Source organism: Schistosoma haematobium, chromosome 1, assembly GCF_000699445.3.
Source record: "Schistosoma haematobium chromosome 1, whole genome shotgun sequence".
Lineage (NCBI taxonomy): Eukaryota > Metazoa > Platyhelminthes > Trematoda > Strigeidida > Schistosomatidae > Schistosoma > Schistosoma haematobium.
The window spans coordinates 9,156,436-9,180,304 of NC_067196.1; the positions used below are offsets into that span (position 1 = coordinate 9,156,436).

A 23,869-nucleotide genomic window follows, 5' to 3' on the forward strand; every position below is an offset into this window, starting at 1 on the left:
TTAGTTTACAATGCAACGGAACTCTCTCCATTAACATTATTCATTGACGGTCTGCTTGAAAAAAAAGCGATTATATGGTGATATTTTCTATGAATTAGGATATCATTTTAACACACAATGCATGTCCAGGGTAACGCAGTCAGACGAGGCAAACAAACACAACCAGAGAAAAATTCACAGTATAATCTAGATTTTTAACAGAAAAAATATATCATAATATGTCAGGTTGAGTGACTACATGAACGTAAATATGACCATTATTCCGCTTTGCGGTACACTGGGTTGACGTGACAACGTGGAGTTTAAAACAACCCCCACAAAGTAATACAAATTAGCGAACTGCCCAGATTACAAACAGTTAAACATTATCAAATACCTGGGACCGTACAGAAGCAAGAAGAAGCTAACAGAAGGAAAACGTTTGGTTTGCTCAAGCTCGTGAGAAAATTATTGGGCGTAGATTGGTGACGCTAAAGTTACCGTGGGTGTTTTAAAAATGATACTGAGATATCGCTTTTTCCGTGTTTTTAGTAATCACGGTAGAAAACTAAGTCATTACACACCCGCTGGATATTCACAACTTATATCAACTGCCGAAGTCAAGAAGTTTTGCATTCAGTGCTTAGAAAAAGTCGGGGCACAATCAAAACATGCAAAAGCACTCAGCGATGTCCTAGTTGCTGGCGATTATCGTGGCCATTATAGTCATGGGCTGAATAGACTAGGTAAATATTCAAATTGCACAAACTCATTATTTATTCAAGAAATGTATGTACAGGATATTCAGAAAGGTGTATGCTCAACGGATTTAGAACCCATAATTGTGAAAGAAACAGTGTCCACTGCCCTTGTAGACGGAAAAAATGTTTTAGGTCCAGTTGTAGGAAATTTTGCGATGGAGACAGCAATCAACAAGGCCGATAAAACGGGAATCGCTTTCGTTGCGGCATTTGGTAAAGTTCGACCATATAAAATAAGTTACAATCAGGTTCCAATCATTTCGGTATTGCTGGATGGTACAGTCTCATGGCTATACAACAAGGGCTCATAGTAATTTCATCTCTCCGTAATATCTATGTTCCAGGGTCTTGCGTTTACGAACACTTCTCCCTTGGTATTTCCTACACGAGCAAGAAAGGTAAATTGTAAACATATGTACATATATAATCATGCAATAAATGATGTCTTTATACTTTGGATAAAAATCAGCACAATTATTCAAACTTTTGTTTTATCAGTACCCTTACTATATTTCATTATTTTAACAGAGTGTTCACGTATATAAGCAAAGTCTGTCAACTTGGACTAAGGATATATATTTTCATTATCTTTAAACTGTAAAATACTTCAGGTTGGAAGCTTGCTGTATAAAATATAAAAACCCGAAGTTCATAAATCATAGACATCAGTGTTCCATTTAGTCAGTGACTGGAAGGAGGATTTTTTAGACAGACCGTTCATTAAACTAAACTAACTGAACTCATGGGACTTGGTTTTTCGGTGTTAAAGTACAAAATAAGAAAGTCACTCAAGAAAGTAAAATCCTGACTTCAGCAAGGCCTTATAAGATGCCGTCTGATATTTCTAACAAAAGAAGACCAAGTTCTACATAATTTGGACCCCAAAGATTTGTTAGAAATTCGACAGATGATAACCAACAAAAGATTTGGTTTGTTCTAATTAGTAATTCCTTTGCATATTGGTCCGAGTTTGGTTCGGATTCCAAACAAAACATTCAGTTGTCGTCAGGAAGTTTTTCCACATGAATATTGGCCCCAGTGTAACTACTTGAGTACGATTCGGAAAGTGATGGTAGGTAATACCTAAAATCTCAAAGGACTTATCATATACAGTTTGTTTTTAATAGTTAGAGTTAATCTGGCCTTAAAAAATAGAATACGTGAATAACGGTTTGTAAACTATGTCGACAATAGAAGAACAAATGGCATCATTTGTTCTATAGTCCAGACCTTTCTTATTAAACAGCTATTTATTAACAAGTACAGAGGTGATTAATGTTATAGAACACAACAATGACTATCACACATTTAACTACCTCATGTGTTTGGTTGAACAAACAAAATTTTTTCGAGACGTTTTCCATGTGTTTAATTTGCCGAATCAGTAGTAACCTTTATCCTACCTTAGTAGATGAATAGAGACTTATAGCCTTTCATAAAATTCAGTCCAACCCAAATGCTTTTCTAGGATGTAAACAACACTGACTTTTGTAGTGTTTATGAAAAATTATAATTGTTTGGTAAATACCTAGCCACGTAACTCTATAAGAGTTTCTAGAAATGGAACATCTATAAGTGCAACCATTCGCTTTAGATATGGTCTTAAAACCATCACTTTTAACTAAATATTCATGACATTTAAAGCTGGATGCACAGAATTAACAATTATTTAAATAAACAGTAATATTCGTCTTAAACAGATTACATAATAGGACGATAAGTCCTTGTTCATGAGCTATTTCATCAAAACCATAAATAATTATACCATCTTGATAATATCCACCGAACGACGCAATCCATCACAGTATAAATCTCTTCTTCAAAATAGCTCAAGAAAAATTTAAACTAAACGGAAAACATCTACATTGAAATGAACCAAAAAAGGGCATTAATCGTCTTCACAACCTATAAACACGGATTTAAGAAAATCTGCAAATAATGATTTCTTATGTAGACTTTGAGGAACACTCTTAAACCATGAAGTCGATCAAGGGTATCTCTAACTTAAAGTGTAGTGTATTCTTGTCCCCAAAACTCAGCGTATATTATAAAGGGTTTTTAATCAGATCTTAAAGAAGTGACAATAGAGTTATTCCACATTCAAGACTAAACCGGTTCAAATGTCATTTTGTTACACAAATTATTTGCTGTTTTGTGCATTTTTCCATAATCGCTTTCCATAAATTGCATTTGCGGTTATAAATAATTATAAGCTGGGTATTAAATAATAGCTGACTAAGTGCGCTGAATAATGATGAAGCTTGCAACTAAAGTATAAGTGCTGATCTGATGTACATAATACTTTTATATTGCTTTCTGTATCGGCAAGTCATTGCACTGTTAGTGGTATGAGGAATGAGCAAAAAGACATTTTTTGTTGCTTTGTGTGAGATATTTTGATTTAATTTATGATTATAAATGATAAGACAAAACTGCATGTCAGGATCTAATTTCCTCTTCTAAGTGCCTAACTGCTTTTAGGCGGTATTAATAAGTAAATTTTAAAACTTTTAGTGAAGCTCCCATGATTCGAATTTGTTTGTATACTCATCATTGATCCATACAAACGACCTGATCTTCTAGGACAGATAATACCGGCTTAACTTATTTTTACTGTGTAAAGAGACTAACAGTGATTGATACTCGATTTCCACATTTTTATAGTTACTGATGTATTTAAACACAAAAGCTATCTAAAAATCAAAAAATGTAAACATATTTTTTATCATAAGGGACTAATAAATAAAATATACTTATATCGATAATCTCAAATAAGAATTCGATTGAGAGATGGAATTCTCCATCATTCATTTTGAATTTAGTTGAGCAGATGGATGTTCCTTCTCGACTATTTAGAGGCCGATACTTTCGTAGGTAATTTTTAATCATCAAAAGCTTGGGAAATAATTGTATAGGAATAAATAATTCCCATTACTTAGTGAAGAATATATTAGCTAAATCATAATCATACCACTACAAAATTTTTGTGACTTTATGGGCCGCTAGTTATCACGTAATCTAGTCGCCAATCAAAATACGACGTATTCACTCTTATACTGTACTAAACCAATGACGTCTGACCGGTCTGATCAGCCTAACGTCCTATTGGTCCCTTACTCGCCTAGCCCATCCAGCTGAGTCCAGAATGCCAATAACAGCCTCCACTGTACGAATCATTTATTTCAGACATACTGGGTTTATATACCAAACAAACAAACCGCAACGCACCATAAAATAGGATTTTCATTTATTTTAACACATAGATATTGGTACAAGGAGGCACCAAATACATATGCGCTACACAAATCTCATTCGATATGTGTGAGGGCTGTGATACTGTCCGGGCGCCCAAACTGAAACAGGTGGTTTTCTTAGGGGGCCACTCCCCGAGCCTTCGACCTGAAGGTTTGATCCACAAGGCAGTGGAGCATCGTGAGGAGATGCAGTCCCATGGTAGCCGGTGACCAACGATTGGTTCATACGTCATTTGTTCCCGCAGGATACTGGAACCCATGTGCGCCATTGATTTGGTTTGGGATCCGGTTAAAGTGCCGGACATTCGCTTTCCGTCCTCTCATTTTCGTAAACAACACCCCTGGTGAGAGAAGGCAGTGAGTAGGACTTCCCTGACAGAGGCTATATGCGCGTGGCCATGTGAGAGCATTTCGAGAGGGAAAGCGGATTCTCCCCACTCTCGGCCGTACCAGGGCATTTGGGGGCCTTTAACAGGTCTCAGAAGTTACTCGTAATTTAATCTTTTCTAGGATATAACAAAAATACTCCATAAAAATGCTTTGACGTACAAAGAAAAATTAAAATAAATTTATAACTTGTGATGAGCTCTGAATTAAAAATCAAATACAATCGTAACTCATCGTTATTTTGCTTTTATAGATTGATAAAACTCACGATTAGATAATCAAACTAGTGAAAATCTGTACTGAACGATATATATATGCAAGAGATTGCAGACGGTTTGTAACCATCGATTCATGAATCGTTTGATCTGTAAATACACGTTAATTTAGGTAGTTTTGGGGGAACATTTTTATTGTTTGAAGGTGATTTTCATCGTAAACTGATATGAATGGGAGAAAAGTTTGAAAATAAGGACGGTTTCTTCAGTATATTGGGTCTACAATTTAGGATATTTAGATCTCTTACTGAGAACAGCATTATCTGCATATTTGGGTTGGAGTTCAGTATTCAATATTCTTAACTTCCGATTTGAAGGTTTTAAGCCTAATCTGATATAGTGTTATGGATTCACAAAGGAAGACAAAACTGATTTCTGATACTCCCTAGTTTTCTAAAATTCACAAAAACAAAATTAGTTTGCAAAGAAAATTATCGTTTTAAAAAAAATATTCCTCAAATAGCAACAATTCAAAAACTTTCTTATTTTGAAATACATCTTATTTGGAAACATTTGTCACATATTGATTTTTATATTGTTTAATCAGGAAAAAACCGGTAACCAAATTAGTACTGGAACGTAAACATTAATCATCTTGGTTAATGGAGGAAAAGAATAGTGAATTACATTCTTCTACTGAATTTATGACTTGTATTTGTAAAATGTACAATCCAACTGTGTAGAACAATCTAGTTGGATGAATCATTACTTTGTATGTGCAAATAGTTGTCCATGTTACGAACAGAAAATAATAATTAAAAAGATAGATCATTTAACATCCAACACTCGATCAGTTCTTATTTTGTTTTGAAGACACAGTACTCATATAGCATACTTCGTAAAAGGTTAATGATACACACTACTATGATTTCTAACAGATATATGTATATGAACAGTTTTGTCATGATTTTATAATCATTGCACGACTAATACTAAGTTGTTTGACCATCACATAACAAGTATACTGTTTGAAGAAGTGCTGTTTTAATCGGTAACTTTGAAGATACAACCAAGATATAAACAAAAATACATATTCTTTACATTTTTGTCAAATGTCTTAGCATATATATAAAGAAGGATTCGAACAAGTATTCTTAAGGGCTTTTATGATTGCACAACATTTTGAATATTACAATCAAACTTATGACAGTATTTAGTCAATTATTTTTATAGTTTGATTAACATTCACCTTGAATAACCTTAATTCTATAGCCAAATATTATGAATTCTTGGCTGAAAAATATCTGTTGGAATGTTTTACTCGAAATATAACGAAAACTTGTATCTATTTGTTAATTGACTTGTAGGTTAACGCTGATCATACCACAACAACAAATGTTTACACTACTTTGTTAATTAAATGCGCAAACTAAGGATAGAAAAATATATTCTACGAACTTTGAAAGAAATCAATAATATGTCCTATAAACTACTACAGATTCATGGTAATCCACTCTCATATGTTCGACCTCATTGTTTAGAAAACCCTTGGAAGTCGTCATAACTCCTCATGATGTTATTTCTAAAATTATTCATTTAGTTCCAGTACCTTTTCTAAACTACCGAATAAAAACGTGTTATAGATGATTAAGTCTAGTTTATAAGAGAATTCATTCAAACTGCTAGTTGAATTACAAGTAAAGTAACTTTGGTAAGAACATTATGAAGATCCTATTCCTTTATCAGATACCTGTAACCCATCAGTTTTTTTGTGAAACTTCTCAGGATTATTTGAAAATTGTTCTTCTTATAGATTAAGTACTGAATTCCTCATCTTAGACTGTGATATAACCTTTTCTCCTAAAAGTCAATCTAGAAGCTTTAAGTTCGCAACATGTTTATAGGTTTTTTCATAAATGAGTTATTAAAAACTTTCTCCAACTTACACCTTGTTATCGTTTTTTCTCTGCTATTTATTTACTTATTGATGTTTCTTCTATTTAAACAACAAACAGTTAGCTGTTGGAACAAATCCAATCACGTTGGCAGCACCTGGTAAGGTTCCTGAGGACCATTTTGTTTTAGATATGGCTACAAGTGCAGTAGCATTGGGTAAAGTGAGTTTCCTTTATTTACTCTATGTCCTTTTATTTGGAAAATACCACAACTCTTCTAAAATATCAATGTTCAAGATCTTTCCACAAACACTGATAAAGATTTGTGTTAAGTGATGTCAATTTACAGTGATAAATTTGAATGATTCACCTAGTTTTGTAATTATGATTGTCATTCCTAAATACCTTGATAAATTTTTGAAAAAGTCGAGTATAAGAGTGATCGTCTTCAGGGTGTATGATATGTCAGATATTAGACAGTCGACTTTATAAAAACCTATAAAGTAATTATTCCTTGAAGGTAATATGATGATTCAATGAATGGTTATTTTTCTTCTTAAATGATCATCATCAGATTTGCGATATCTTTTTTGAAAACGGTGACGCTCAATGACTACTAGTCTTGGAGCAGTTTGGAAGAAAGTTAGGGGCAATCAAACAAAGATTTAGAATCAGTTCATGGAGATATTAACTACTGGACTGAGCAATTTAAAAAGGTTTAGACTAATTAACTGGAGTCTGTACGGTGTTTTTTTTTCTAGACAATTGTAAAAGATGTCTGATAACATGACTTACAGTCGGTCACAATAAAGTAGATGAGTTCACTACCTGTCTCCCCTTAGATCTTAGGTTTTAAAATGACTTTATATATATTTTATTCTGAGAATTCATTTCTTATCATGAAATCACATGATTTATGTTTAGTCTTTTCTACTACTACTGATACTGTTATTAATACTCTGAGATTTGTCTTAATAATTTCATTTTGCTATCCTGATATGGTCTGAGAATTTGAAATTATATCCCAATTTCTTCGTCCTTTATGACTAAATGATTAATAGTAATATCCATGACTGTTTAATGAATACATATATTAGATATAATTTGATACTTCTTCAATTAGGACCATTTCAACGACAATTAAATGTAAAGTGACTCAACCATCATAGTTAATTATATTTTTAAACCAAGTAACTACTTCATATTATCAAATTTATCTTGGAAAACACTTAATGAATTATAAATAAATCAATTTTCCAAAGTGACTATTATCTTATGAGCAATTGAGTTACATGGTAACTAACTACTACATAAACAAACGGATATTGTGATTTTTTTTGTATTTTCTATACACAAGTTAGATTAATTAATATTACTGTACAGTAGGGATTTTTATTCATTGTTGTTTAAACATTTTTAAAGATTGAAATGAGTCGAAGAAGAGGTATTGAAATACCCAAAGGATGGGGTGCTGATACTGACGGGAAAGTGAGTAAAGTGATTCTATATTTCGTGTTTGCCTTCAATAATTTAATATAATATTTTGTCATTAAAGCATTCGTCTCATCCGATCTTTTTTTCTTATTGAAACATGCTTCTATCTTGAGCAACTAAAGAGAAGCATAGAAATACAATGATTTTATATCATATTCTTTTACAATTGTTATTAATGTTGATTTATTCAACATTTTGTATTTTAGTTAAGGTTTATAGTGTGATGTGAAAATGGTATTATGGTGATTTCCGCTTACATATATATACAAATAGTTTTCATATACTACCAACTTACAACTAAAATCTTCTTACTAATTAATTCTACACCAGATTTAATTACTGCGCATACGGCTGCGTTTTTTTGGTCTCTTATGAAATGAATTTATATGAAATGAGAAAACCTCACCAAAAGAAGTTAGTTAGGTACATATCACTCATATATACAACATTAAACAAAGTCATCGTTGAATAAAGTTTAAATCAAGGTTTGATTGTGTAATTTATGAGACAAACTATAGAACAGGTAACGATTAACTAAACTACTACATTCAAGCTATTCTAGGTTAACTTTTATGTATAGGTGAACCAGTCAGAATAGAAAAGGAAATTCCAACTAACAATCACATTATTTCACAGATTGAAATCATGAGTCGATTGAAGCTAGACCACCATGGAAAACCTCGAAATACTGGACGGCTGTTTCGTCCTAGTATGGGACTCCTCAGCAGTGAGCATCCACGATCCCGCACCCAGCGAGATTCCAACCCAGGACCTATCAGTCTCGTGCCAGGCGCTTAACCAACTAGACCACTGAGCCGGCCAGTATCCAACGGTGTTAATGTCTAACTTCAACCAATCCATGAAGTTGTGCCGCCGTGCACCACTGTCTTCAGTGAGCTGATATCTCACGACATACCTGGTTGAACTCCACTGGTAACGGCTTCTCACCAGAACTCCAGGAGTATCTCTTGAAGTTAGTCACTAGTAAGCAGATGATTATTATCTAAAGGGGTTTGTGGAGATTTTAGAAATTTCACTGATTGAAATCATGAGTCAATTGAAGCTAGACCACCATGGAAAACCTGGAAGCACTGGTTAAGAGCCTGGCACGAGACTGATAGGTCCTGGATTGGGATCTCGCGGGGTGAGGAATCGTGGATGCGCACTGCTGAGGAGTCCCATACTAGGACGAAACGGCCATCCAGTGCTTCCAGGTTTTCCATGGTGGTCTAGCTTCAATTGACTCATGATTTTAATCAGTGAAATTTCTAAAATCTCCACAAACCCCTTCTGATAATAATCACAGATTTGTTGAGGACAACAATTTAGAACGTTATTCTTTTGAAGTCAATGAGAAATAATCTGTTCCACATGGAAAATATCCTGAAAAGTATACAAACACCTTACTTTTTTGACATAGATTCTATCCAAAACATAATAAAATCTTGATTATTTTTCTTTTGATGAATGTAAATTCCCAGCTAAATAGTATTGTTATTATTATTGCATAGAATAGTATGTGTTATTTTTGTGAAATGCATAACTGACCTATACTTGGTAATAAAAATCCGAATCAGATGACGTATGGTAAGAAGTTAAACATTACCGATAAATATTTATTTGACCCCCCCCCAAAAAAAATCAGAATGGTACATGAGTACATTCATTTACGTATTGACTTTACTCACACTTAACTAGTGATATAATGCATAGTTTACAATATTATTTTTCTATCTTACATGTATATTACGATGATACGTTAAAACGTTAATATGACTAATCCTGTTATATCGAATCAGGATATGGGACCCAAAATAAAGAACCAAATTAACACAAGAGAATACTTTGTTCAATACAATTACAAACAGTGACACATAATGAATCCAGTGTAAAAACAAAATTAAAGGAAATCACATATTTAATGGTCCGTAAGCTGTAGCTATTTGTCCATGCTCAACGATCAATCATACTTTACTTTCAGTAGCACATATCAATTAGACGACAATTACCACACAAATGATTGTTATACTTATTTCATAAGAAGATTATCTTGAACAAACATAACACTGAAATAAATCTATGTTGTGGTAAACAAAATATCACGCTAGAAACAAAATAAATATTACACCAAATAGTCATCATATTAAATTAAAAACGACGGTAATTCTGAACATAAACACACAATATGTTGGGAACATAAATTCGACTTTTTATCCTGTCATATCAGTAGACTCTATTGTACCTTACGAATGTTAGAAAAGATCGGAATACACATTATTATAGATTAATAACGTCATTTTATCTTCACGTTAACACCGAAAACTATAAGAAATCGTTAATAGAAATATAAATGACCAGATAACTGATCCAAACATAAATTTAATCACTTGAATGAATAAGATTTTGTAATAGAAAAAACATAGACAACCAAATATAAACCCTGAATAGAACTTGTAAACCTCGTAAAACAATAGATTCTTAGTTTTGATAGCTTATTTGTTCATTCGTTAGTAATAAGACATCAAAATGTAAAGGTATTTTCTAGAAGGTTCATGAACCTTCATTTCATACCGCTTACTTTTAGCAATAATAATATTCAATGTCATTTTATTTCATCGTACTAACCACAGTATTTTTTTTATTTTTGTGGTTTTCATTTTTGTACATGCCTTCTTTAGACTTCTGTTGACCCAAATTTAGTTGTCACAAAAGGTGGATTAATGCCACTTGGCGGCGAAGAAGAAAATAGTATGTTAACTAATAATCGTTTATTTATACTTAACCTGAAATTTCTTTTTTTTCTACCGAAATTGTGCTAGTCTTATAAGCATGAACACTGGATTATAAGAACTATTGTATCTGGAATAAAATAGAAGAGTTGTGATTAGCAATAGGATCTGGGATACGCGTTTCGTTTTATTTTGAACTCATCTGGATGTATCAGAATCCCAATGTAGCTATCTGAACTCATTCATTCGACAAGTACAGTCAAAATTATATTCGATATAGCTTATATCATAATTACTATTTCATAACAATACACATAGGATATGCATATGCCAACAAAGACCGTTCGATTTCAGTTAATAATATCAACAAAGGTGATAAGTCGTGTAGGTTGAACGCTATATACGAATCCTAAGCTATTCCCGTAACCCGCAGACTAGAACTACACAGCGACTTGAACTCCAGAGAGAAGACACAAGTATGAGAGAAAACACTTTATCCCAAGGTTCATTTTAGTACAGAAAATCAAGGGTATTTATAGATGTTGGCGTCTGTTAAATCAACATCATACTTCAGCCAATCCGTTAACGTCATATTATGCTACAGACCAATGGTAGCACGCCACGCTGGAATTCTCGAACGTTCCATCATACTCTGATTGGCTGGGGCCCTTCGGCTCCTTTCTGGGCCTCTGGAGGCTCCGTTGAAGTTCTCCGGAAGCCGATCCAACAAAAGGTATAACTCAAAACTTCCCACTCAGTTATGTAAATTACACCTTAATTAATCAGTTGAAAAACCGACACAAGTATCTCTATCATCATAATTAATCTGTTCGATCAATCAAATAACATCTTGAGGATTTACAGACATGACTTTTAATAATTAATTAAATTTGTGGTCACTGTTTGTTTTAAGTGTGAACTGTTAATCGATGAGTTTGACCATTGAATTAAACGTAACTATTAGCCATATTTCATTTATTTGAAATGTCCAACGATACTATTTGTCATATGTACGTGGGATCATTCCTAATTGATACGCTAGTCTTGAAAGAAGTAAATGGTTCATATTATATAGACCACATTTATAATTCAGATATATAGATGACATATTCACCATGACAGTCCCTTATACCGTTTGGTATCACTTGTGCAGTTCAGAAAAATTCTATCTTTCTTTTCCTAATGTATTACTATCGATAAGGATTAATGGTAGTGTAAGTTGCGATTTTTCATTCAAATCGTCATGGCCTAGCCAATATTGCCATTTTCGTTCTATTAATCTCTTTCATTAATGAGGAAATCTCATCTGCTATCATTTATCATTTCAACCTAAAAATATTTTCAAGAATGATCCTTTTGAAAGGGAAATGTGAATAGTAATAATTTAGTCATAGTATACTTCTTTCTGTGTTTTGTCATCATTTTTCAGTCTGGTTAGCTAAAGCGGCAGTTAAATTCGTTAGAAAGTTAGTGTTGTTTTATTTAGTGGTCATAGTATAAATTAGAAATGAGCTTATCATTTACCATTATACAAACAGTGTCACTGGGGATTTCAGTTATCCGTGCATTACTATTGGAAATAAGCGTTGAGATAATTTTCAACCAAACTTATGTATAAGGAAATTATCTATTTAACCCTTTTGCCTGACATGACCTTCACTTGCCACTAGGTAACAATAACAATCAGTCTGTAACCTAGTCACAATGGATTAATGTGAATATTATCATCCTATCAACTGTCAAAATACTTTTACCCTGTTATTATTTGTTAGTTTTTACTTCAGTATTTTGTATATTATTTATTATAGTTTGTTAGCGATTCACCTATTTTCTTATCTATCTGAAATGACTGTTTATATATTTTTATTTATTGATTTGTTTGAACACATAAACATTGGTACAAGGGGGCACCAAATGCATATGCGCCACACAATAACATTGAGGTTGTGAAGGGATAGAGAATGTAAAGTGTGTGTAATAAAAGAACAACAACAAACAGAAATTAGTGTATGAAAGTGAAATCATAATAATAATGGAAGTAGCAGTTCATTTAGAAAATGTACATCCCGAAAGTATTCTTTCAGTTAAAGAAGTTATATTCATTTTTTATGAAGAAAGTAAAAGTTGCAGCAGGATCGCCACGGCTTCTATTCTGAAATATGTCTGATAACATCTCTAGCCACTGTGTTGCACCATCTCTAGAACGCCAACCGTGCAGTCATGAAGGACCAACAGAAGCCAACCCCGTACTACTTTTTCTCATATCACGACACAATGTTATGCACTGACCACCTCTCTGCTTTTTCCAACCGGTCCCAGCATCGACAACTAACACACGATGTGGGATTCGCTGAGACCACATTCGTAGGACTTGTCCAAGACACTGGAGTCAGTGTTTCGAGATGATGACACTGGTAAAATTATCGTCGCTGTGCCTGAACACAAGATATCGAACCTATGGATTACTAACATTTATTTGAACACCAAAATATTGGTACAAGGAGGTACCAAATACATATACGCCACACAAGTCACTTGATTTGTGTTTAAGCTGTGATACTGCTCGGGTACCCAGACCGAAGCATGTGGTTTTCTTAGGTGGCCACACCAGGAGCCTTCGATCTAAGGGTCTGATCCAAAAGGCAGTGGAACAACGTCAGGAGATGCAGTTGCATGATAGGGGGTGACCAATAATTGGTTCACACACCATTTTTTCTCTCAGGATCCTGGAACCCATGTGTGCCATTGCTTTGGAATCAGGGTTTGCAAACCCTTCTAGGTAGATGCTCCTTGTCCACTAAGTTAGTTAAAGCTCTAAACATTCTCTTTTTGTCCTCTCAATTCCGTAAACAACACTCCCGCCACGAGAAGACAGTGAGTAGGACTACCGTGACAGTGGCTGTATACGCGTGACCATGTGAGAGCATTTGAAGAGGGAGAGCTGACTCTCCCCATCCTCATTTGTATCAGGGCATTTGGAGGCCTTTTCATATACGCTATAATTATGTACATGATTTTTAAGATTGCATTATTGTGTATAATATACTATTATTACTATTATCACCATTATGCCACCATGATTCATAAATAAATATTCTTATTCTATTATTCATTAAATTTTCTAATTATAATTTTAAAATTGTTAAAAAGAATTACCGAAGAATAACCGAAGTTGTTTAACATTATAACAATAGATTTTACATAAGAACACTGTATTGTCACTAATCATCTATAAATCTTTTATGTAAGAAATATATCAATCAACAAATCCATTTAATATGAAAAAATTTCATCTTGTAATCAAAATTAATATTACAATTTGTAACTGACCAGATTGTGTTATGGCTTTATTTCCTTTATCTTACTTACTTACGCCTGTTACTCCCAATCGAGTATAGGCCGCTGACCAGCATTCTCCAACCCACTCTGTCCTAGGCCTTCCTTTCCAGTTCTATCCAATTTTTGTTCATTTTGTTCATGCCTGTCTCCATTTCTCGGCGTAATGTGTTCTTTAGTTTTCCTCTTTTCCTTCGGCCTTGAGTATTCCATGTGTGGGCCTGCCTTGTGACGCAGTTGGGTGCCTTCTTTATCTTGACTGAGACTGATTAATTTTTTATGACCCAATAAGACTAAAGGATAAACATCCATTATCCTCTATTACCAATACATATAATTGAAACAGGTCATAAGATTGATCTTCACTCGGCTTTTGTGGTATTGTACAAAAATGCAAAAGAGTTTATTGAAGCCTTAGCCATAAGAAAATTCAAACCTCCTTGTGTGTATTCATCAAAAACAGTTTGTTCTCATCTTAAACCTACCCTGGTAATATATTAGTTTATTAGCCAGAGTGATAAGGTTTCAAATTGTTTACACATTATTTTCTTTATTATCCTTGTCACCCTCTTACCCCGCCCCATTTCTAGTCTAGTTGATATCTTATTTTTATATATAAATGTTCTTAACAAGTACATTATGTGTGTGATCAGATAGCCCGAAATGTGTTGCGCTAATATGTCATCACATAGTTCTAATAATCTTCGCGTGTTAAGGACAAACTTTCGCTTTGGGCCACTTCAATGTGTATATATTAATTTACTTGCTCATGTGGGGCATGCTACATAGGCCGCACAAAGCGATCATTATCCAAAAGCATCTCGGAACATTATCCGGCCTGGCTCTTAAAAGGGGAACGAAAAACAATCACGAGTTCGATACAGGAGCACTTAATCAACTGTGGACACATCACTCCAAAGGACTCTTCATTTAAGGTAGTCTACAGAGTCAAAGGAACTGGATCGAAGGGATTCGAATCAATATTTTATGCACCCAAGAGGCATCGGCGATCCACAAACTCAAGCCAGAACTTTGCGTGCAGAAACGATTTGTCCAACCGTTTTTCTTCATATGTGTCAATTGGACTATTATCCGACCCATAAATTCTATTCTCCTTTACTCCTTGATTAGTACGTTAACCTCATTTGTTATTTATTCTCGAATCCATTTTTGTGATACAATCCTTTCTATCCTTCTATAGACATATATTTTTCATATAACTATATATACGAATGTACAGCTTAAGTAAATGATTTCGTCGAAAAGAAAATCTTCGCTGATTTCTCTTTTTCTTATTCGTTTTCTTATTATATTAAATTTCCAATGCATTTATTTAGAAAACCTGTATTAACACAATCTTCATTTACATTGACGTCGATTCTTAAATGATATAGAAAAAATAGAATTATAACTGTTATTTGTGCTATCACAGTCAGTTCTGAAATGATATCATAATATTTTAAATCTAATTGAATTATTTTAAAGAATTAGATGAAATAAGTAGTCTGTAATTCAGTGACAACATGGTTCAACTATTATTAAAAGGTTGCCAAACTCATTCAAAAATGTAGAATGCTTTCTAGAATCTAGTCTTTTATCACATCCTTGATACGCCATTTATTCCTCCAGGATACTGGAGCCGATGTGCACCATTGGTTTGGAATCAGGGTTTTCCAACTCCCCTAGGTGGAATCTCCGTGTCCACCAACCCGGTTAAAACGCCGGACATTCGGTTAATTATAAGAATCTCAATGTAATTTATATAACATTAAAATGAGTAGTCAGAAGTGTTACTAATACATCATTTCATCGAAGACTAACTACCTTTGTTTCTAAATTATGTAAAGCATTTAGAAAATTGAAGCAAAATTAATATCATGTGAGATGACCCGTGGTTTAATTCAACTACTATGCTAGTTTCAAACATCTGATCAAAACAACTAGATAACAGAAGACAGTGACATTGTGTAAGGAGTTGTGTTGGGGAGTGCTGCATAAGTAAACTTATCAATATATAAACTGAATCCAATATGGTAATGTAAGTGACAAACTTTATTAAATAAACATTTCAATCAATCACTATGGCTCACCCGCGCTTCCAATCTTGAGATATCGTTTAGTTTGACAAATCCTGTCTAGTTAGCTCAGTGTATCATTGCAAGATCTAGCTTAAGTACTGACGTAACAGAGAGAGAGAGAGAGACAGAACAACTTTAAACCTTACCTAGTAAAGCATCACTTCATAAAAAAGATAATATCGGAACGATCCGAAAAATATTTTAAAATAGACAAGAACAAGAATATGATTAATTATCACCTAAAATTAACACAAGATCGTATTTCAAAACTTCTGATGACTGATTATACTACTATTCCTCATACCTTTTCAAAACAGGAGAATACGATTGTTTCTTTGCAAAAAATCATCATTCCTTAGTTGATAGTAGATTTTCCACTTCGTCAAATAATTAGATATTAAAATTTAAGAAAGCTATATTCCAAGAAAATAGTACTTCAGCATTTAGTTGGGTGATTTTCAATCTAATTTTACTTTTAGTTTATCTTATCTAGAACTTTTTAATCATAACGACAATATGAAATAAATTACTCGGTAATTGTTCCTATACAGCTTCTTGATTTAGAACAAAAGTTGTTATTTATTCAGTACACATATTATACTATGCTAATCATTGTACTTATAATAGGAATGAAAATAACTTGAGCAGTTCATGAAAACCCCTAAAAGCTGAGCTTAAACATCTCTGAATATAGAGACAAACAGTAGAGGTCTTAAATACTATAGTCTTCTTGTTGTGTTCTACGATTTCCGATTCCGATAGTGATACTCAAGCTTCCCACACATGAGTTCAACCGGCTACATGTATGGGAATGTCTCTTAGGTAATTGTGCCACTAACAGTACATGTCTCATTTCTTAGAAATGCAAGCCAATTTTTTTTTAACAATCACGTTCAACTATCATTCGGCCGATTTGTGATAGGATGAATGTATCACTTCTGATATTTGGAAACAGTTCTCTAAATGTTACTTTTAGAATAGATAAAAAATAATTCATTGAAGATGATAATACTATATGATTAACACAGAAAAGGCTATACTCGAAAATACATCTATTTGATCATTTTATCTTAATAAAAAAGATGACTCCTATTAAAAGAAATCGATTTCATCTTTATTATAATTTTTATTGTTCTAAACAAGGTGGGTATAAAGGATATGGTTTAGGGATGCTTGTTGAAATATTATGCGGGATCATTACAGATGCTGCATTTGGACCAAATGTCCGTCGATGGTTATCAACTGATAAACCGGCTAATCTGGTAAGTTCACAAAGAAATGAAATTTCAAAGTTGCATAGTACGTTTTGTTTGTTGCTAACTACTGATAGTTATCCGTACAAGGTTGTGAAGATTGTTCTATTTTATTTATATCACCAACTTATTTAAGTTAGATAATCACTGAAAACGTGGGGACACTGGATGGCTGTTTTTTCTAGTATTGGACTCTTAAGTAATACGCGTCCACTAATCCGCATCCCAGAATCGAACCCAAGAACTTCAGTCACGTAAATGAGAGAGAGACCACTGAGCCGGCACCCAATGGTATACGTATCTAACTTCAAGCAATCCACGTTATCATACAACCATCTTACTAGTAAGTATTATGCATGTGTGTAATTAACAACAGTAAGAATGTCGATGTTTTCTCGACCAATTTACTGTTCTTTATTCCAAGTCAGGATGACATTGTATCTTAGTTATAAAATTTAATAATATGAGCCACTCTAATTCCAGTGAGATTTATGAATCCATCAAATGACGGGTCTTGTATTATGATCAGAGATTTTATGGCTATGAGTTAGGACATTGAGTTGTGAGATGTACAAAAGTATTCGAAATATTTGCCCACACATTTCTTCTAGTATGAATGCCAGAGACATCTAGTAGGCGATTTTCATATCTGACAAAAGATTTTAATTATGAGAAATATGCATTTATATCTTGAACTTCATACTCACCGAGAACAGAAAAACAAAATATTCAATCTCTTGTTGGTCTTAATTTTAAATCGCGAATGATAAATAATGGTTATTCAGCGACTATGAATTTTGAAAAATAAGGCCATTTCATTTATTTATTACCAACCATGTTACAGTGAGCCTTCATAAAACAGATGGGTAAATATTTCACTGTTCTTAACTAGACGATCATCAGAATATTGAGGGTCCAAACTTTTCAAATCAGACATAATTACTTAAGTGTTTTGATATACTTTTTGTCAGTGTGACACTGTGGAGATTGTTGAATTTCATTAAGATTAATATTGAAAACCCGGAGGCACTGAACGGCCGTTTCGTCCAAGTGCGGGGATCTTCAGCGGTGCGCATCCACGATTCCACACGCAAGGTTCAAACCCAGGACATTCGAACTGGCGCGTGAACGCTTAACCTCTAAACCACTGACCCGTTATTCTGCAGTGTTAATGTATAACTCCAAGCAATACTTAACATTGTACGATCATCTTTTATCAAATCAAGCGAGTCATCCAAATTTAGAGCAGACGATATTTTAATTAATCGATTATACTGAATTATGTTTGGGCCACATTACAAACTGACTGAATTAGAAAACATGAGACAGTAAATACTGACCTAGTGATTTGTTGGGTGAATGTTTGCCAGGAGGCTTAAAAATCTTGCGTCAAATTATGTGTTTATTCATGGATGAGCAGCATTGTTAGAGTCTTCGGTATATTTGAACTAAGTAGTTTGTAATTGTTTTTGGTTTTTATTGATTTTCTAGAGAATGTCAATTTACGACGAAGGCTCTATTTAAAGAGAACTAGTTTAAATAGGCAAACTGAACAACAAGCAATAAATTAACCGATTACTTGATGATTCAGTGTAAGTTTGGATCAAGCATGAATCATTATATCATATATTGATGATTAGAGACTTAAAAGATAACATCTGATTGATATATAAATTCCTAGTTTTAAGTGTATACTTCATGAAATATGAATTTATGCGTTTTAAACTAAAGTTGTGTACCTCACTGATGAAGTTAAAGAGAGAACTACAGGTACATTTTTAAAAGAGAGGATCGAGTAAGTAATGTATTGAACTACGTTAGACTGGACCTTTTGCTCGAATTGAATTATTCCTCCTTGTCAACTACTAGTGTTCAGTACTTATAAAGAGAATATATATATATATATATATATATATATATATATATATAGTTTACACATTTTATTAAATCTTTGAAAGTCTGCATATTTGGTAAATAAATCCGGCATTCTAAATTTACTTCATATATATTGATTGTTTGAATCTTTTCATTGGCATTTGCGACTGAAACTGATCAGTCACTTTTTGTCATATGTACAACTTGTGCAGATTGACTTGATAGTGCCATTAAGTCACATTCATTATAAGCAAAGTCAGACGGTGGCTAACAGTGGAAGCCAGGACAAACGTCACATCCTACTTGAGACTCGTTAGCTAGGTTTATCTGGATCTTAGATTTGATATTCACTTTGGGACTCGAACCCAGCATTGTTCACTTCGAACGCCATCGCGTTATTCACTTAGCTACTAAGTTCAGATAACCACTAGCTTGTTCATTGGGGTACATTTTAATTTTAACGCGTATATATATTGGTTGTTTGGACCTTCCCATTGATGTTAAGGATTGCCTGAATACGTTTTAATGGTTTTTTCAAAAATTATTAAATTATATTTATGTATGGTTTTCGGACTTTTTTCTTCATAAAATAAGAAAGATATGATCTTAAAATTAGAAAATTATTTACGATTAAACCAAAGTGTTCTTATCATTTTATCTTTAAAAATAAATACTACAGGGTCAATCATTCCTAGCCATCGATCCCAAAGCATTTGCTCCAGGATTTGAACAACGATTATCAGAATATGTCAATATTATGCGTAATTTACCACCGGTAAGATTCACATGTACATCAATGTATTTTTGAACGATCTAAAATTATTTTAAAGTTCACGATAAACACATTTAATCTAATTCATAATCCAACCTGTTATTTTATAAAAAACGTTTATCAAATTTTATTAAGAACTGATGTCAGTGGAAATGTATACTCGGATAAACATACGATAAATAGAAATCTGTTATATCCTAGTGAAGATTGAATTACTAGTAATGTCTGAGACCTATTAATGGACTAATATTATCTACATATTCTTATGGTATAAATATTCAGTAATTAGATTGTATATATCTATAGTCCCCTTATTACTATAAGCTTCATTTTGACCTATAGATTATTATTGTACGACTCACTGTACTTAAGTTATACTCAGTTTATTAATTACTGTCTCCTACGTTCACAGACACTTTTGGCTTATTTGTGTATGAATGTTATTCCCTATTTTATGGTGCGTTGCGGTTTGTTTGTTTGGTATATAAACCGAGTATGTCTGAAATAAATGATTCGTACAGTGGAGGCTGTTATTGGCATTCTGGACTCAGCTGGATGGGCTAGGCGAGTAAGGGACCAATAGGACGTTAGGCTGATCAGAGCGGTCGGACGTCATTGGTTTAGTACAGTATAAGAGTGAATACGTCGTATTTTGATTGGCGACTAGATTACGTGATAACTAGCGGGCCATAAAGTCATAACAAAATCAACGTTCAGTTCGCTTGGTATTGTTTGCTTGAATTTTCCCATTGATGTTTATGACTGCAAATGATCAGTCACTTCTTGGAATAGGTGCATACTGTCAGGATCGCCTCGATATTACATTAGGTCACAAGCATTTTAAGCAAAGATGTATGGTGGATTGCAGTCAAATCCTGGACGCGCATTTCGTCTTATTTGAAACTCGTCGACTGAATGTACTTACATCCCTAGATTAGATGTTCACTTCGGGACTCGAAACCAGTACCATTTGCTTTAAACGCCTTCGCGTTATATACTTACCTACTGATTCCTGACAGCCGCTTGCTTGTACAATCGGGTGAAGTTTAAATACACTTGGTATGGTTTATTTGAAAGGACCCCATTGCACAATTTAGTGGCTATCAGGACCCAGTAAGTAAGTATATAACGCGAAGGCGTTTAAAGCGAACGGTACTGGGTTCGATTCCCGAGATGAACATCAACTCTAAGGATGCAGGTACATCCAGCTGACGAGTCCCGAATGGGGCGAAACACGTGTCTTGGATTCCAATTTTAGTCATTATCCATCTTTGCTTAGAAATCAACATTGTTCATAATAAATGTTCTGTAAAATATGATGAAACTAATTAAATAAAGGGAAAAATAAATAAAATCATAATATATATAGTCTCTAGTATTCCAAGCGTAAATATTGTTTTTCTGTAACTCATACATTTTATGAGTGACACACTAGAACTGCCAATAAATTTCTATAGACTTCATGAAGATTAGTACTGTTGAGTGTTTCGTAACTATGAACTATCATAAATGAATATTTATCTCTATGTGAAACGTAGGAAGGGGTTGGCAAAGCAAGGGCATCATTCTTACAACTGAAAAACATATGGAACTCACAACTGTCAACAAACATCAAAGTCTGAATTTTCAATATGAATGTCGAGATAGTTCTACTGTACAGAGCTGAAAATTGACCGGACATCACCAGCAACAGCCTACAATGACAGAGAACAAACCAACTTTCAGCTGAAGAATAAATTAGGAAAAGATGATGGAGATGGGTAGGATATACACTGCGGAAATTAAACTGCATCACAAAGCAAGCCCTAACTTGGGATCCTGGAGGCAAAAGGAAAAGGGAAAAACCAAAGAACGCATTGCTAGAGGAATTGGAGGCAGACATCAAATGCATGGATAGCGCTTGGAAATATCTGAAAAGGAGAGCTCAAGACAAAGTTGGTTAGAGAATCCTGATCGGCAGCCAATGCTCCACTAAGGGTAACAGGCGTAAGTAAGTAATATGCAACGTAGACAACCACCAAGCAAGTTAGAAGTTAGTTAGAGGTACCCGAAGCAAGATATAACATTATTCTGTGAGATTACTAGTAATTGATGTGATAGGTTTTAAGGTGATCCACACTTTTTGTTTAGTATTATCTATAATCTGTGGACGAACACTCAAATGGTATAACATGAAATCAATTATTGTCCAGTGGATCCATACACATTTTATTCCATTTTGTATACTGAACGTGGATATCATTTTACGCTTTCCATGTCCGGAAGTATTCATAGCTCAAATGAATACTTTTGGCAATGTTCAGTTCTTTATTCTATGAATTGAAACATTAGATTTTCCATCAAGTATAATCTGTGCCAATAAGAAACTTTTACTACTAAAGGTATAAATATTACACCTGTTGAACAGGTTAGTACCTATATGTAAACTTGGTGTAAGCTTAGTGAATTATGCATTAGGATTTAAAATGAAAGATATTGGGTTGAAGTTTGAGCGTGAAAACCAACTATATGGTGAATGTAGTTGACGAGTCTCAAGTAAGATGAAATATCCCCTCTGGATTTTACCACCGATCACGATCTATATATTCCATGGAAATTGTAATACCTCACTCTTGTTTAAGTCTTAACATTGTAATATAATTAGTCTTAAAATATTTAAATACAAATCAATATTCTATAACTGTAATTCAACCATTTCAATGATGAAATTTATTCCATAATTTATTATAGAGCAGTTAATATGTAAACATAAACTTCTAATCAATTATTTTTAGGTGAAATACCATTCAATCTCGGTGACTATTTTTATAATGAATCAGTTCATGTATTTCTTCGTTATATTTAAGGTCAAATTCAGAAAATATATGGATTAATAAAACAAATAATGCAGTACATGAGTACTATAAACAACCATATATACGTATATTCCATTGAATAAATTATTTCTGAATTATTGGAAATACTTCAGAAATTAAGTAGTATTGTCTATATCAAAAAGTTATCGACATTTTATGACTAAATGAGTTCATGATTGATCTTAGAAAATAATTATTTGTTTCTTAGTTTGTTAGAAAAATAATTTGTAAGAACTAATATAGTGTGAGTTACTTATATTCACATAAGTAGTATATAACGGTGGTCAGGCATAATATGTATTTCAGAAGAAGATCGATAAGGAAAGAACAGAAATGGAACTCAGTCGGTATGAAAATGCACTTTTGTTCTTGTTCACTATATTAAGTTGAACGGGTTTCGATTAGCCTTTGTTGAATTAGAATTATTTTAGTATCATTGTAAAATAAATTAATAAAAGATTTGCATATGTATATTGATATGTATTTTGCTAAACGTTTTAGCTTATTATCATTTATTTACAAAAGTACAATTTTAACTGGTAACATAATGTTAACAGACATATTTTATAAGTATAAGGTCGTGTAGATTGTTGAGTTTCATTGCGATTATGAACCGATCAATGTTAGACCACCATTCTCGGAGTTTTAGTGAGAAACTGTGATCAGTGGAGTTGACCATGTGAGGTGAGGCAGTTACCTATTGAAAATAATAAAAGATGTTCGCTAAATATTGTGGATTGATTGAAGATAGACATTAACATTGTTGAATAACAGGTCAGTGGTTTAGAGGTTAAGCGTTCATGTGCTAGATCGAATGTCCTGGGTTGTAACCTCGCGTGTGGGATAGTGGATATGCACAGCTAAGGATTCCAATATGAAACGGCCGTCTAGTGCTTCCGGGTTTCGAATGTTGGTCTAACATTGATCGGTTTATAATGTCAATGTAACTTATTTTAGACAAGGTTTGAAGAACATATAAAATTTGT

The 23,869-nt window shown here is 33.5% G+C and overlaps 1 protein-coding gene across 2 annotated transcripts in view; it reads left to right on the forward strand.

Moving 5' to 3' along the window:
* Positions 1 to 496: 496 nt before the first annotated feature.
* The window catches only part of MS3_00001919 (uncharacterized protein), a gene marked incomplete at its 5' end in the record, with an annotated part of 32,889 nt that continues 9,516 nt past the window's right edge, over positions 497 to 23,869 (forward strand). The window contains 11 exons of one of the 2 annotated variants that reach the window (XM_051209429.1): positions 497 to 725; positions 765 to 953; positions 989 to 1,050; positions 1,085 to 1,138; positions 6,612 to 6,713; positions 7,914 to 7,979; positions 10,664 to 10,733; positions 17,272 to 17,390; positions 18,873 to 18,973; positions 19,936 to 20,031; positions 21,567 to 22,583. In XM_051209429.1, the coding sequence (XP_051073066.1) occupies positions 497 to 725; positions 765 to 953; positions 989 to 1,050; positions 1,085 to 1,138; positions 6,612 to 6,713; positions 7,914 to 7,979; positions 10,664 to 10,733; positions 17,272 to 17,390; positions 18,873 to 18,905 (924 nt within the window). In that variant the 3' untranslated portion in view covers positions 18,906 to 18,973; positions 19,936 to 20,031; positions 21,567 to 22,583. Of the gene's footprint in view, positions 726 to 764; positions 954 to 988; positions 1,051 to 1,084; positions 1,139 to 6,611; positions 6,714 to 7,913; positions 7,980 to 10,663; positions 10,734 to 17,271; positions 17,391 to 18,872; positions 18,974 to 19,935; positions 20,032 to 21,566; positions 22,584 to 23,869 lie in introns of those variants that run through there. The other variant, XM_051209430.1, reaches the window with a different exon arrangement.